This window comes from Macaca thibetana, chromosome X (assembly GCF_024542745.1).
Source record: "Macaca thibetana thibetana isolate TM-01 chromosome X, ASM2454274v1, whole genome shotgun sequence".
Lineage (NCBI taxonomy): Eukaryota > Metazoa > Chordata > Mammalia > Primates > Cercopithecidae > Macaca > Macaca thibetana.
In genome coordinates, this window is record NC_065598.1 from 24373857 (window position 1) to 24390671 (window position 16815).

General features: G+C 41.7%; 1 protein-coding gene across 1 annotated transcript in view; it reads right to left on the bottom strand.

Annotated features, from left to right (window-relative positions):
• PCYT1B (phosphate cytidylyltransferase 1B, choline) overlaps positions 1 to 1217 on the bottom strand; it is a 114609-nt gene extending 113392 nt beyond the window's left edge. Inside the window, exon 1 of the mRNA XM_050777372.1 lies at positions 905 to 1217. Within this exon, the coding sequence (XP_050633329.1) occupies positions 905 to 967 (63 nt within the window). The 5' untranslated portion in view covers positions 968 to 1217. The remainder of the gene's footprint in view (positions 1 to 904) is intronic.
• Positions 1218 to 16815: the final 15598 nt, after the last annotated feature.

Here is a 16815-nt window from a genome sequence, read left to right on the forward strand (position 1 = left end):
GTGAAACCAGCTTCACAGTTAAGCAAAGAAATTCCCTCTGCCTCGTTGTTGGGAAGTTGCCTCTGGCCCTCGATCTCTTCTTCACATCATCTGGGGTCCTTCTTAACACTTTGTCCCACTGCCTAAACTTTCTCTATCTAGAACTCATTCAGTTTAACAAGGCTCCCCTAGAAACATGTTCCCCGGGCACCCCCTCCCCAAGAGAAAAGACCATATAAAGAGGTCTCACTTACATGACAGTTGCATAACATTGAATTCAGAAATGGATAGTCTTCACTTGAGGTCAGGAGTTTGAGAGAAGCCTGGCCAACATGGTGAAATCCCGTCTCTACTAAAAGTACAAAAATTAGCTGGGCATGGTGGTGCACGCCTGTAGTCCCAGCTACTTGGGAGGCTGAGGCAGGAGAATCACTTGAATCCGGGAGGCGGAGGTTGGAGTGAGCCGAGATCGCACCATTGCACTCCAGCCTGGGCAGCAAGAGCGTAACTCCATCTCAGAATAAAAGGAATGGATATTCTAATCAGGATTTTGTGACGTTTCTACTAGAAGAATTTCTCATTTGATAGGATAAAGAACATTTTGTTAAAACATTTCTGCAATACCCTCAGGCTCCCATAGCATATTGATCTGACCTTTTTTTTAGTAAGCAAATTTGTTCTTGTCATCTAAGTCTATCCAGGGAGCTGACATACTCTGCAAGGGGATAAATAAATATTAGTCACAATTTGTTTTTCTTTTTTTTTTTTTTTAATCACCTTAAGATGGAGAAGATAATATTTCCATTTTTAGTGCGACTACTAATTAGCACAGATTCATTACACTCGCAGATACATAGGACTTTACTTTTTGAACTGACTTTGATATTCAATAAGGCAAAAATCAGTAAGAAAGTATTCACATTACCTTGCGCCACAATTGCGGAGCGCGATTGTCCTCTTCCATGATGCACTCCTGATGGCCTACCATGCCTGCTCCTGATCTTTTTATCTTCTGTGGAGGCCTCCTCCCTTTGGAGTTCTTTTGAGTCACAGGATGAAATTTTTGTTGCTTACTTGACCAAAGGTCAAGCAGGCTCTCTGTGCCCAGCGCTCAAAGATAAGCTCGGAGGAGCTCAGAGTGTCCCAGTTATTGAATAAGGAGAGATTTGAGTTGCGGGGGACTCTTGCTTTATTTACCACAAGCCTCCTCTTGTCCCCTCTGGGCTGTTGTTCATTGACAATTGCTGTGCTCTGAACTAGTGCTATGATGGCCTGTTGTGTGGGGACAGGCAGGTTGTGGTGAAAGCTGCAGTCGTGAAAAAGGCTATTGTTTAATCTACCCCGTCCCTCGCTGAAGCTATGGCAACAAATTCCGTTGGTGAATTAACTATGTCATTGTGCACTGGCTCAACTGATTATGCTCCTGGAATGACAAACATTTTCTCTCTCTTTTTTTCAAGACAAACAGTGACTGAGACCTTGAAGTGTTAATATACAACTCAGCACTTTCTTTAAATAGGAGAATAAAGATGGAGAAAATAAATCTCTCAAACATACTTTAATTGATTCTAATAAACATTTTATCCCTTCCAAGGAGCTATTCTCAGCACCATTGATAATGAATTTGTGCATCTTAACTATGTGGAGTCTTCGGAATTTGTGTTAAGGTAATTTTCTCTCAGATAACTCTGTTAAAAGAACTCTTTAAATATGCATGTGCTTCAGTCTTTCTGAGAACAAGATTCTTTTTAAATCTAGCTGCACCAAAGGGCTATGGAAACTTTGGCTGCAGACTATTACCTCAGTTCAGAGGGAAGGCAGCTGCTCCACCTAAACTCACCTTTGCCAAGTAAAGATATCCTTTGTCCCATCCTAGCAGGAAAACTCTTAGTAGCTTTCTCCTCAATTTCAATCTCCAGGACAGTAAAACGTGCTCTGATTGGTCGAAGGATGCTTTTCAGACTCCCCAATCCCTCCCCACCATTCATTCATCCTATATCTTCTCCATCTGGGTACCCTGCCAGTGGCTGGGGGAGCTCTGCCGGTGGCCACACTGTGTTTCCTAGTGTGGTAGTGCATAGTGTTCTGACTTGTTAAGCTGGAATCACATTTCCCAGGATCCCCGTCCCTGAAGGCGTTGGGTTAGAGATGACCAAAAGAAGAATTTGCACAAGATATAGGAGGTGGGAGTGAAGCAGGAGCCGTTACTTTCCAAAGGTTGTTGTGGTTAGGCATGGTTACAAACAGAGGTAGAGGTGAAAGCGGATCCCGCTTGTCCTCACTCCCCCTCACTCTGTGTCCAGATTTTTTTTTCTGAGTGCTGACCCTGTTGACAAACAGGAGCCCCAGGGCCACCACCAGACACTTGGCTGCAGACCCATAGAGGTGGGAACAGCTTCCCATAGGTCTCCCCAGCCGACTTCCCCTTCCACTTGCACAGCTGGATGTGCTGGGCTTCTCAGACTGATGGTGGGTGGCTCCTCCCATCTTCCAATTTCCTCCTGGACCTCCAATCACCCATCCCTCTCACAATGGGGCCGGGACTAATTCCTATGATAAATCGCTTCCTCTACAGCTCATCATGGTTTTGCTTCCCTGACTGAACTCAGATTAACAATACTTATTTTTTCCAAACAATACAAGTACCGTTAGGAGAGCATCCTCAGCATGGAGAGAGGTTAGAGGGCCATAGGGAGAAAACTGCATGGAACTTGAGTCGAAAAGTATCTGGGGAGCCTAAGGAAATAGACGTTATATTTGTATCAGATATCTCCCTACAGTTGCTGATAGCCCTCACCCTGCAAAGCCTCTCTTTAGATCCAAACAGTTAGCTCTTCCCTCTTCTTCCCTCTTGTGGCTTCCCCTCATCCTCATTCTGTTTGTTTGTTTGTTTGTTTGTTTGGAGATGGAGTTTCACTCTGTCACCCAGGCTGGAGTGCAGTGTCATGATCTGGTTCATTGCAACCTCCACCTCCGAAATTCAAGTGATTCTCCTGCCTCAGCCTCCCGAGTAGCTGGGATTACAGGCGTGCACCACCATGCCCAGCTAATTTTTGTATTTTTAGTAGAGATGGAGTTTCACCATGTTGGCCAGGCTGGTTTAGAACTACTGACCTCAGGTGATCCACCTGCCTTGGCCTCCCAAAGTGCTGGGATTACAGGCATGAGCCACCAAGCCTGGCTGTCCTCATCCTCATCCTCATTCTTTTTTTGTTTGTTTGTTTGAGACAGAGTTTCACTCTTGTTGCCCAGGCTGGAGTGCAATGGTGCGATCTCGGCTCACTACAACCTCCACCTCCCAGGTTCAAGCGATTCTCCTGCCTCAGCCTCCTGAGTAGCTGGGATTACAGGCATGCGCCACCATTCCCGGTTAATTTTGTACTTTTAGTGGAGACAGGGTTTCACCATGTTGGTCAGGATGGTCTCAAACCCCCAACCTTAGGTGATTCACCCTCCTCAGCCTCCCAAAGTGCTGGGATTACAGGCATGAGCCACTGCACTGGGCCCTTATCCTTATTCTTGTCTTGCACAGATGATTCCCCAAAAGAGGCTGGGATTGGCCATCAAAGGTAAGCCACGCTGCAGAGGTAAGTACCAGGTAGTGAACTAAAACAGAAACAAAACGAAACCATACCCAAGTCCTGGGCACATTATTTCCTCCAGATTTATTCACTGGATCCGTTGAAATGATGGCCCAACTTGATGCAGCACGGACAGGTCAACTCAAATAGAAAGTTTCCCTGATACTAACTGAAGCCTGGTTCAGCTGTCAGGAAAAATCATCCACCTCTGTTTACACTCGTTTGCTCTTGTCAGTAATGGAAAAATTACTCTTGTGTCATTAAGGCCCAATGGTTTACAAGAGAGGCATATTTTGAAATTGCTTCTTGCTGTCATATCTTAGAATAACAGTGCATTTGACTATATTTCCAAGCTTCTTGTCTCACATTCCAAAGAAGGATCGCTACCAGTCTACTCCCTCAGTTAATTCCTGCTTAGAGCAGGTAATTCTTTGTCATGAGCACAAGAAAGGTGAGAGGGTAGGTTTTGATTAATTATGACTGTAAAACAAAGATAATGAGGACAGAGTCACCAATACCCCTACATACTCTATTCTCATCACAGACCTAGTTGGGTCAGTAAATTAAGCCATTTACCCTTGGATTATGGAGGTGTCTATTATCCAAACACTTATTGGTGGCTTTCTGGGGTCTTCTCTACTTTTGAGAGTCTCATGAACTAAAATGGTATCAGGGATTCATATTGAAAGTTCTGTAGTACCATACAGTGACTACAGTTAAGAGAATTTTACTGAATCTTTACAAATAGCTAGAAGAAAAACTTTTGCATGTTACCAACACAAAGAAATGATAAATGTTTAAGTGATGAATTTGCTAATTACCCTGATTTAATTATAACACATGGCACACGTAATAAAATATCCCACTGTAGCACACAAATACGTACATTTATTATGTGTCAACTATAAATAATAATAATAAAATATCATTTACAGCAACATGGATGGAACTGGAGGTCATTATCTTAAGTGAAACAAGCCAGGCAAAAAAAGACAAATGTTGTACGTTCTCACTTATATGTGGGAGCTAAAAAGTTTGATCACATAGAGGTGGAGAGTGGAAAGACAGATAACAGAGACTGGAAAGGGTGAGTGGTGGGAGAGGGAGGATGAAGAGAAGTAGGTTAAAGGGCACAAGCATACAGTTAGATCGAAGGAGTAAATTCAATGTTTGATAACAGAATGGGGTGACTATAGTTAACAAAAGTGTATTGTCCTGAGGTGATGGGCACACTAAATACCCTGACTTGATCAATATGCATTATACACATGTGACAAAATTTCACATGTACCCCATAAATTTCTACAAATAAAAAAATAATAATAATATTAAAAGGGAAAAAAGAAAAAAACTTGTATTTTACTCTCTCCTACCACAAGGGGTGCTCCAGAGCTCTGAGAATCGCCCAGGTCCATATAGTTGGAAATGGGTTGGCAGCAGGTCTCAGCTACCTTGTATAGCACTTTATGTGAATTAAAAAAAAAAAAAGGGGCACTCCTCTGAGCTCTGAGCTAAAGCAGCTATGTGGTGAGCCCTGTGTAATCTCCCAGTCTGCAGGGAACCTTTGCAGCCCCTGAGCCTCAGAGAAAAGGGAGTTGTTGAGGAAGCAAACTGTGTCAGCCCCATCACAGGAGGTACACACCTGAATTTGGGGGACAAGTATCTTCTCTGGCCAGGGGGTATTCTATGCCAGGAGGGATGGTCAACTAGGCCTCAGCTCTAGAGCTGGTGAACCGTCCTCCTTTTCCACTAATTCCCCAACAGCATTTTGTTTGCCTTTCTAGTACCTCACCTGTTGGTGGGGGGTGCCCTGAATCATGGCCTTGGGCCCCATTTTAAGGGTCCTGCTTTGGCTCTCCTCCTCTGAGGAGTCCATGGGCCAAGGAGACAGGGTGCATGTATGGAGACCCCCATCCTCCTTCTAGAACACTCAAGTTCTCTGCCCAAATTCCTGAGTCTGCTTCCAGGGTCTGTTTGGCCTCTTCCTCATGACCACTTTCTCAGGAGTAACCTCACTGCAGAGTTGCACATCTCTAGGCACAAGGGGTGGTAAAGCAAGGGATTGCAGCAGGAGGATGTGAACAGAACCTGGATGTCTAGGCTGGTTCCACCCTGCGGTGGGGAACACAGAAGGGGCTCTGCTCACCACCACCTTTCCTGCAAAGAACTCCAAACCACTTGACCCCCTAGGTAATTAACAAGATATATTTGTCAAGTTAGGAAGATAGGATATGTGTTTGTGTGTGTGTGTGTATATATATATATAGATAGATAGATATACACACACACACATATATATGTACAGTCTGTTAGCAAGATTTCAAACTTTTAAATATTTAAACCTATAATACATGGGCCTCCATTTATACTCTTGCTCTGACCCCACAACTTTTAGAGGCAAACCCAGCTAGGGGTATTTGAAATCACTCTGGAAATGAATGACTTAGCATTTTCCAGTGATTTTAATTATACAGTTAATTATAGGTAGTTTGTCATTAAAAATCTGATGATCTCTGAATATATGAACAATAAGATTTTCTGCATCGAAGTAGCTGAGGGCTAGATTCTGGACTAAGGTGAAATAATCTGCTCTACCCCTAGAATACTTCTTGGTATAGAGTAGTTGCTTTAAAAATTATTGTCGGCCGGGCGTGGTGGCTCACACCTGTAATCCCAGCACTTTGGGAGGTCAAGGTGGGCAGATCACCTGAGCTCAGGCGAGACCAGCCTGGCCTACATGTTGAAACCCCGTCTCTACTAAAAATACAAAAATTAGCCAGGTGTGGTGGCAGGCACCTATAATCTCAGCTACTCAGGAGGCTGAGGCAGGAGAATCGCTTGAACCCAGGAGGCGGAGTTTACAGTGAGCCGAGATCATGGCACTGTATTCCAGCCTGGGCAACAGAGCAAGACTGTGTCTCAAAAAATAAAACAAAATAAATAAAAATGGAAATTATTGTTAAGTGAATAAATGAATCCTGGAAGCATTTTGTAACTGCTTCTCATCATTTGTGGTGTGCTTGCTGATTAACTGGGCTGCAGAAACTCCTCTTTGACTGATGACGTTATCCAAGGCTGCTTTGGGGATATTAGCCCTGAGATGAAATAAAGGAACAGATGAGAAGATGGCAGGCTCCATGGGTCTGGAGGAAAGTGACTACTGATGACTCCCTACCTTTTTGCTTCTTCGGATCTCCTAAAATTAACTATCAACAGTTCTGAAGAAAGAATGCAAAGTATGGATTTTGTATTTCCAAAGTATGGACTAGAATCATAGTCCATCCACGGGATATCAAGACATACACAAGTTCAAAGCAGAATGTAGGTATTTTTACATATTACTGTTTCTATTGGATTTATCGAACATCTACTGTGTCTCAAACCTGAAACCAGGTGAAAAATGAAGACAATTACCACAGTATCAGCCTTCATGGAATTATAAATCAGTATACGAGTTCTGTATTAGTCTGTTCTCACACTGCTGATAAAAACACACCCGAGACTGGGTAATTTATAAAGAAAAAGAGGTTTAATGGACTCACAGTTCCATGTGACTGAGGAGGCCTCACAATCATGGTGGAAGGTGAAAGGCACGTCTTACATGGCAGCAGACAAGAGAGGGTGAGAACCAAGCTAAAAAGGAAATGCCTTATAAAACCATCAAATCCCATGAGACTTATTCACTACCATGAGAATAGTATGAGGGAAATAGCCCGCATGATTCAATTACCTCCCACCAGGTCCCTCTCATAACACCTGGGAATTATAGGAGCTAAAATTCAGGATGAGATTTGGGTGGGAACACAGCCAAACCATATAAAGTTCTGTTAAATTGAATATCTCCCTGACTTAAATGATCAATTTTATGCCCCAACTCCAAAGCATCACTCTCTATTCCCCCTTACCCTGCTTTGCGTTGTTTTAGAATACCAACTACCAAGGAATATTAATATATTAAGTTTATTGGTTTATTGTCTGTCTCTCCCAACAGAATGTAAGGGCAGGGACTTTGCCTCGCTGCTGATATTCCCAGTGCCTAGAACAGTGCCTGGCACATATTAAGTGCTCAATAAACATTTTGTGAATGAACAAATGATTTTGGCATTGAAATTGCACTATTTTCTTCTTGTTCAACATGGCTTTGAGTGGATGGGAGAATAAAGCAAAGAAAAACAATCTGATTTCACAATGAGAGATACTCCTGAAAGAACTATTGGCAGACAAATAATGCTGAAGATGGAGTTAGGATCTGGAGAACAACTAGTGTCAAAGAAAAATATATGCGTTGAAAAATTGTAGGGAACAATAACCTTTGTAATTTATTAGTTTTCTTTTTAGACACACAGTAGTTTTATTTGCAGTAACTTGGTGAAACGACCCAGCTCCAAGCAAATAAATGTCTTTAAAGTTTGTTGATCCATTAGGCCATTAACAAAACTTCTCTAAGCTGTTGGAGTGATAAGCCAAGTGACTCAGAAATTGTTTTCCTTCCCCTACCTCACAACAATTATTTTAATGGATCACTGGCACTTTGCAGACATTTTTCTTACTAATAGAAAAACTCACTTTCTGCTTGGTGTGAAACGGAGTTAGAAGAAAACTGAGCATCATATATTTTGTAGTTGCTTTTACATCTTTCTCGTGACTTTTTGCCATTTGCCAGCAACCCTTGCATGATGCAAGACTTTTCTGCTTGACCTGAGAGCCTAACCCACTGTATCTTCCCACCTTTCCCTTTCCTCTTCTCCATTCCCCCATCTACCAAGGCAAAAGAGAGTCTTTACCTTCAAATGTGAATCCTGAAGAAATTATTGTATTGGAGGGGCCACAAGTTAAAGAATTTCTAAGAACCTTACCTCCAAATGTTCATGACTGTGGACAATGCAACTGCATCAATTCATGATTAAAAGAGAAACACACTTAGACATCCAGTGCCATCTATAAGAAACAGGCCCCACCAGACACTAAATCTGCTAACATCTTGATCTCGAACTTCCTGGCCTCCCAAATTGTGAGCAATAAATTTCTGTTGTTTATAAATTACCCAGTCTAAGATAGCTTGTTGTAGCAGCCCAGACTGAGACATCCCTCAAATTCATCTATAGATTCAGTGTAATCCCAATCAAAATTCCTGCAAGAGTTTTGGTAGAAATTGACTAACTGATCATAAAAATTATATGAAAACGCAAAGACTTAGATTGGCCAAAATAATTTTGAAAAGAAGAACAGTGTTGGAGAACTCAGACTCCCTGTTTTTAAGACTTCTATAAGGCTACAGTAGTTGAAACAATGTGATATTGCCATGAGTATAGACAGGTAAATGGAACAGAATAGAAAATCCAGAAAATAGATCCACGTGTGTGGTGGATTGATTTGCAATAAAATGCCAAGGTACTTCCATGATAAAAACAATTGCCTTTTAAAAAAGTATGCCATTTAGCCTGGGCGCGGTGGCTCATGCCTGTAATCCCAACACTTTGGGAGGCTGAGGTGGGTTGATCATGAGGTCAGGGGTTCGAGACCAGCCTGACCAACATGGTGAAACCCCGTCTCTACTAAAAATACAAAAATTAGCTGGGTGTGGTGGCAGGTGCCTGTAATTCCAGCTACTAAGTAGGCTGAAGCAGGAGAATTGCGTGAACCCGGGAGGCGGAGGTTGCAGTGAGCCAAGATCGCGCCACTGCACTGCAGCCTGGGTGGCAGAGCAACTCCGTCTTAAAAAAACAAAACAAGGCCAGGTGCGGTGGCTCACGCCTGTAATCCCAGCACTTTGGGAGGCCGAGACGGGCGGATCACGAGGTCAGGAGATCGAGACCATCCTGGCTAACCCGGTGAAACCCCGTCTCTACTAAAAAATACAAAAAACTAGCCGGGCAAGGTGGTGGGCGCCTATAGTCCCAGCTACTTGGGAGGCTGAGGCAGGAGAATGGCGTGAACCCGGGAGGCGGAGCTTGCAGTGAGCTGAGATCCGGCCACTGCACTCCAGCCTGGGCGGCAGAGCGAGACTCCGTCTCAAAAAAAAAAAAAAAAAAAAAAAAGTGCGCCATTTATAGCAGCATTATTCATAAAAACCAAGAAGTAGAAACAACCCAAGTACCCATTGATGGATGAATAGACAAACAAAATGTGGTATATACATATGATAGAATATTATTCGGCCTTGAAAAGAAATTCTGACACATGCTACAACATAGATGAACCTTGAGAATATTATGCTAAGTGAAATAAGCCAACAACAAAAATACAAACACTGTTTGACTCCACTTATATGAAGTACCTGGAGTAGTAAAATTTACAGAGACAGAAAGTAGAGAGATCATTGCCAGGGGCTAGAGAGAGTGGGTAATGGGGAGCTGTTGTTTAATGGGTACAGAGTTTTATAAGATAAAAAGGGGTCTGGAAATTGGTCACACAACACTGTGAATGTACTTAATGCAATTTAATTGTATACTTAAAAATGGTTACAATGATAAAGTTTATGCTATGTGTATTTTACCACAATAAAAAATGAAAAATAAAAAAGATGCCAGAACAATTGGATATCTAGAAGCAAAAAAAAAAAAAAAAAAAAAAAAAAGAACTGTATCTCACCTTATATAGAAAAATTGAAATGAATCATAGACCTCAATGTAAAAGCCATAAAAAATCTGTAATAAAACATAGGGAACATCTTTGGGTTAGGTAGAAATTTCTTAGATAGGACGCAAAAACATGAACCACAAAAAATGGATATATTGAATTACATCAAAAATAAAAACTTTTACTCTTCAAAGATACAATTAAGAAAATAAAAAGCTTAAGCCACAGACTGGGAGAAAACATTTGCAAAACACCTATTTTTACAGGATTTTTATTTCAGATGTATAAAAGTTCACAACTTAATAATTACAGAAATTACTCAGTTTTTTAAAGGGGCAAAATATTTGAACAAACACTTCATCAAAAAAGGTATACAGCTTTCTGCCTTTTTCCCGCTTTTAAGATGTTGAAGGGAGCACGTGATGGATCTTCTACTATGAAATTCTGGATTTCCCTGGGTCTTCTGTCAGGAGTGGAATCAACCATGCTGATCACACAGGAGCTGAAAAATCTGTGTATTATCTCTGTGAAGGGAATCAAGGAATGGCTGAACAGACTGTCTGCTGCTGGTGTGGGTGATGCGGTGATGGCTACAGTTAAGAAAGGCAAACCACAGCTTAAAAAGAAGGTACACCCAGCAGTGGCATTTATTTATTTATTTATTTAGTTAGTTAGTTAGTTATTTTTGAGACAGAGTTTCGCTCTTGTTGCCCAGGCTGGAGTGTAATGGCGCGATCTCAACTCACTTGCAACCTCTGCCTCCTGGGTTCAAGAAATTCTCCTGCCTCAGGCTCCTGAGTAGCTGAGATCACAGGTGCCCGACACCACGCCCAGCTAATTTTTGTATTTTAATAGAGACGGGGTTTCACCATGTTGGTCAGGCTGGCCTTGAACTCCAGACCTCAGGTGATCTACCCACCTCACCCTCCCAAAGTGCTGGGATTATAGGCATGAGTCACTGCACCTGGCCTAGCAGTGGTAATTTGAAAATGAAATTAATACCAGAGAAAAGATGAAATGCTTCTTTATTTTGAAGATAATATGGAAGTTAAAGGAAATAATAAGGTAAGATAACAGTGTCTACCATCACAGGACCAATTGCGAAGGAGGGTGCAGATTTGTGCCCCAGGATTAGATACAGTGCTGGCAGCATTGCATGACTCTCTAGTCTATTTTCCAAAAAATAGTAAAAATTATTTGCTCCCTCCCCTCCAATAAAAGAAGAAGAAGAAGATATGCAAGAGATGATCAGGAGATTTCTGGTTCCAGCTCATACATGTAAAGAGTTTGGAAGTTGTCACTACCATCCTTATATCAAGAAAAAGATGGACAAACTGAATGAAAATTAATGACTTTTCTTAGACTCATAAGATAACTGAGATAACAGGGCAAACTGCCATCCCCAAATCTAGAGAGACAGACATATACAGAGAATCACAGTCCAGATCTGCCTACCTGGAGCAGAAGCTGCTGGGGCCATAAACTGGTATGGACACTTAGATGGTAACTTTGATTAATAACTGGAGGCTGAATGTGGATTAGCATGAGAGTAAGAGACTCCTAGAGGCTGGTATCATGGGAGGAACACCACATTTTGGTGGGCTTAAGCCCACCAGATTCTCACTGTGAGGATCTGAGGAAGATCTTTGTATTAGTCTGTCCTCATGCTGCTAATAAAGACATAACTGAGACAGAGTAATTTATAAAAGAAGGAGGTTTAGTTGACTCTTAGTTTCACATGGCTGGGTAGGCCTCACAATCATGGCAGGAGGTGACAGAGGAGCAAAGTCACATCTTACATGGTGGCAGGCAAGAGAGAATGAGAACCAAGCAAAAGGGGTTTCCCCTTATAAAACCATCAGATCTTATGAGACTTATTCACTACCATGAGAACAGTATGGGGGAAACCACCCCCATGATTCAATTCTCTCCCATCAGGTCCCTTTCACAACACGTGAGAATGATGGGAGCTATAATTCAAGATGAAATTTGGGTGGAGACACAGTCAAATGGTATCAATCTTCTAGGGGGACCTGGCATGAAAAGAGGAAGAGTAGCCAATTGGGAAGCATTTCCAGAATCTTCTCAATCACAAAAGTCCACTCTCCAGTCAGGTGTGGTGGTGGCTCACAACTGTAATCCCAGCACTTTGGGAGGCTGAGGCAGGTGGATCACCTGAGGTCAGGAGTTCGAGAACAGTCTGACCAACATGGTGAAACCTCGTCTCTACTAAAAATACAAAAAATTAGCCAGGCATAGTGGTGGGTGCCTGTAATCTCAGCTACACAGGAGAATGACACAGGAGAATTGCTTGAACCCAAGAGACAGAGGTTGCTGAGATTGCACCACTGCACTCCAGCCTGGGCAATAAGGGTGAAACTCTGTCTCAAAAAAAAAAAGTCTACTCTCCAGGGGGAAAGACCGTCAGAGTGTCAGAGGGCAAGACTTCATCAAAAGGAGATACCGAAACATTATTCTATTTGAGGGAAGGGAATTTCAGCCCTCTCCAGTCTTCCTGTCTCACCTAAGGAAAAATGAAAATAACCATAGATAACAGGGTACAACATCTTGAGAAAATGCATTGGAAGTGCTACAGTCAGGGAAAGGAGCAGGAGGATACTATCAAAAGGTGTAATACATGCACAATTGGAATACCAGTAGAAGAAAGAGAAAATAGGGCAGAAAAAAATATTTGAAGTAATGATATGGCCATGAACTTTCCAAATAATATATCATTAAGATGATAGAAAACCACAGATCCAGGAAGCTCAGAGAACACCAAGCAGGATATATACCAAAACCAAACCAAAACAAAAAACAGGGATATCATATTCCAACTGCAGAAAATCAAGGACAAAGTGAAAATCTTGAAGGAAGCTGGAGGATGAAGAAAAACTTTACTTATACAAGAATGAGGATAAGAATTCTAGTAGACTTCTCACTGGAAACTAGACAAGCAAGAGGACAGTGGAGTGAAATCTGTAAAGTGTTGAAAGAAAAAAACCTGCCAACCTAGAATTCCATATCTAGGGAAATTATCCTTCTAAAGAGAAAGAGGAAGATGTGTTTGAAAGCAATTTGTGGAATTTAAGAAACTATAACAGATTCTTGTTTAATTGTTTAAAATAGAAGCAAGAAGAGAATTGAAAATCTGAAAGCAATTCCTGGCAATGATCAGAAGTGTTTTTGACCTCACTTATTCTTATTTTGATGACGTATAAAGCCCAGAGAACAAAGAATATTGGTGGAAAAATATGTAGACTGATCTTTGTTTTAATTCCCATTATTGTGGATATGTAATACATCTTTTTATGTTTTTCAAGTTTAATTGTGTGTAATTTGTTATTTGGGTTTTTGTCATCTTTTGTGGAATTTTGAAATATCAATACAAAAAATGTTATGCCAGCTATGAAAGTTTTTCATTATTTCTAATGCTATTTAGATCCTGTCTATCTATTTAATATCAAAAGACTGAATCATGTTTAAAGATTGCTAAATTTTTCAGTGTTTTAGATAATTACCATTTTTGATTGATTAATCTCCTGTAGGAAATGAAATACTGTTTACAATACAGTCACTCTTTTCTTTTAAAATGCTGATTTGAAATAACTTGTCATTATATGTATGGTTTTAAAAAATAAAGCGACTGAAGCGCAAAAAATAGTGAAAGAGGAATAAAGACTTTTCTGAGGCAAACAAAAATTGAGAGAATTCATTGCCAGCAGTCTTCCGCAAATGTTTAAAGAAGTTCTTTAGGTAGAAGGAAAATGATATAAATCAGAAATTAGGATCTACATAAAGAAAAGGAGCATGTCAGAGAAGAAATAAATGAAGGCAAAATAAAATCTTCTATTTTTCTTATTTTTAATTGACCTAAAAGATAACAGTTTAAAGCAAAATAGTAAAAATGTATTAGTTGATTAGAGCATATGGCATATGGATAAGTGAAATGAATGACAGTAATGTCACAAGGGATGGGAGGGAGGAATTGGGAATAGTCAATTAAAAGGTACTTGTACTATGATGCTAATTTAGAAGTGGACTCAGATTATTTTTTAAATGTATATTGAAAATCACAGGGCAACCAAAAGGAGGCATATATAATATGCCAAGAGACAAGATAAAATGGAGTCATATAAACTGCTCCATTAAAACCAGAGAAGTGGAAAAAGAGAGGAAAAAAGAAATAGAACAAGGCGGGGCATGGTGGCTTAATGCCTGTAATCCCAGCACTTTGGGAGGCCGAGGCTGGTGGATCACCTGAGGTCAGGAGTTTGAGACCAGCCTGACCAACATGGTGAAACCCTGTCTCTACTAAAAATACAAAATTAGCCGGGCATGGTGTGACATGACTGTAATCCCAGCTACTTGGGAGGCTGAGGCAGGGGAATTGCTTGAAACCAGGAGGCGAAGGTGGCAGTGAGCCAAGATCGTACCATTGCACTCCAGCCTGGGCAACAAGAGTGAAACTCCATAAAAAAGAAAAAAAAGAAAGAAAGAAAGAAAGAAGGAAAGAAGGAAAGGAAGGAAGGAAGGAAGGAAGGAAGGAAGGAAGGAAAGAAGGAAGGAAGGAAGGAAAGAGAGAGAGAGAGAATAACCTCAGTGAAGCAAAAGCAGTTACAAATGACCAATAAGCATATGCCAGGGATGGTGGTTCATGCCTATAATCCCACTTTTCTTGGGAGGCCAAGGTGGGAGGATCACTTTAGGTCAGGAGTTCAAGACCAGCCTGGGCAACATAGCAAGACCTCGTCTCTATAAAAAGTTTTAAAATTAGCCAGGCATAGTGGCACATGCCTGTAGTCCCAGCCACTTGGGAGGCTGTAGTCAAAGAATTGTTTGAATCCAGGAGTGTGAGGTTGCAATGAGTTATGATTGCATCGCTGCACTCCAGCTTGGGCAACGGAGTAACCAAGAGGCAGACTGTCTCTTAAAAAATAAATAAATAAATAAATACATAAATAAAGCAGACAAGTATAAAACAAACTCTCAATGTGCTTGAACTATTAATAACTAATTGAGCAAGTTTGTCTTAGTGGTAGGAATTATTCAATAAGTAGTTAGGGACTAAGGGAAATGAAATGTAAGTTGTCTTTACTATTGAAGGAATGAGGAGGGCAATACAATGAAGCAACAATTGATGACTGCTTGAACTATAATAACTTTCTGGCCAGGTGCAGTGGCTCAAGCCTGTAATCCTAACAGAGGCCAGGAGTTCGAGACCAGCCTGGGCAACAAAAGTGAGGCCCCCATCTCTATGAAAAATTTAAAAATTAGCCAGGCATGGTGGCATGCACCCGTGGTTCTAGTCAATCAGGACACTGAGGTGGGAGGATCACTTGAGTCCAGGAGGTCGAGGCTGCAGTGTGCTATGATTGCATCACTGCACTCCAGTCTGGGTGATGGAGTGAGTGCTGCCTCCAAAGCAGCAACAAAAATTCATTCCCTAAATCTAAACCACAGAGATGCTGTCAGACTGTGATTTCTATTGATGATAGATGCTTAATGACGGGGGGGGGAATCTTTTGTATTATTATTATTATTATTATTATTATTATTTTTGAGATGGAGTCTTGCTCTGTCTCCCAGGCTGGAGTTCAGTGGTGCGATCTCGGCTCACTGCAACCTCCACCTCCTGGGTTCAAGCAATTCTCCTGCCTCAGCCTCCCCAGTAGCTGGAATTACAGGTGTGCGCCAACACACTCAGCTAATTTTTGTATTTTTAGTAGAGACAGGGTTTCACCAGGTTGGCCAGCCTAGTCTCAAACTACTGACCTCAGGTGATCCACCTGCCTTGGCCTCTCAAAGTGCTGGGATTACAGGTGTGAGCCGCTGCGCACAGCCCAGAGATGTATTTTTGAAAGTCAATCCTCATAAGGAGGTCCCCTGGGTAGGGAACGTATGTCTGTGAGATTGGGGTCTGGGAGTGCCAAGTGCTGGCTTGTTCTAGGGAAAGCTTCTTTGGGTTACCCTCCTCAGTCCCAGGGTCCAAGGTCCTGTCTTCAGTGTTGTGAGTATTCACTGGATTTCCTTAGGACACCCAGAGGTGGTCTCTTGAGTTTCAGGAGAGTTGCGTGTCTTCTCTTATTACCCAGAATCTTTGTGGGATGCTGAGAGCATATGCAGGCCCCCTCACTGCTGGCCTCTTTTCAGCTAGCAGACAAGCTCTCCGCAGCTGCATATAAACAACCCCTACCTCGTTGGGCTCAGAATCTTTGAATGGCCACAAGGCTGATCTTCATACCCACAGACAATCAGGCTCAAAGGCCAGATGCATGCTAACAAACGCACATGGATATTGAAATCAGAGTGATACTTTACTGCTTTGCCATGGGAAATATACCTGGCAGGTGTGCCAGGATATAATCCAGTTGGCTGGTTTTCCCCCAATTTAGGGGAAAGAAAAATCTAGTTTACAGAAGCAAGGTTGCTTGATGCATGGAAAATCATGGCAAGGGAAGTTGTTTTGCTCACCATCTTATCCCTAGGGCCTTGAATAGTGCCAGAAAATAGTAGGCACTCAATAAACATTTGTTAAATGAATAAATTTCATGAAAGTTTTCATGTGGTCTTAACTGTTACTGCTATTGAGAGAAGATACTCATTCAGATCAGGCGCAGTGGCTCACGCCTGTGATCCCAGCACTTTGGGAGGCCAAGGCGAGTGGATAACCTGA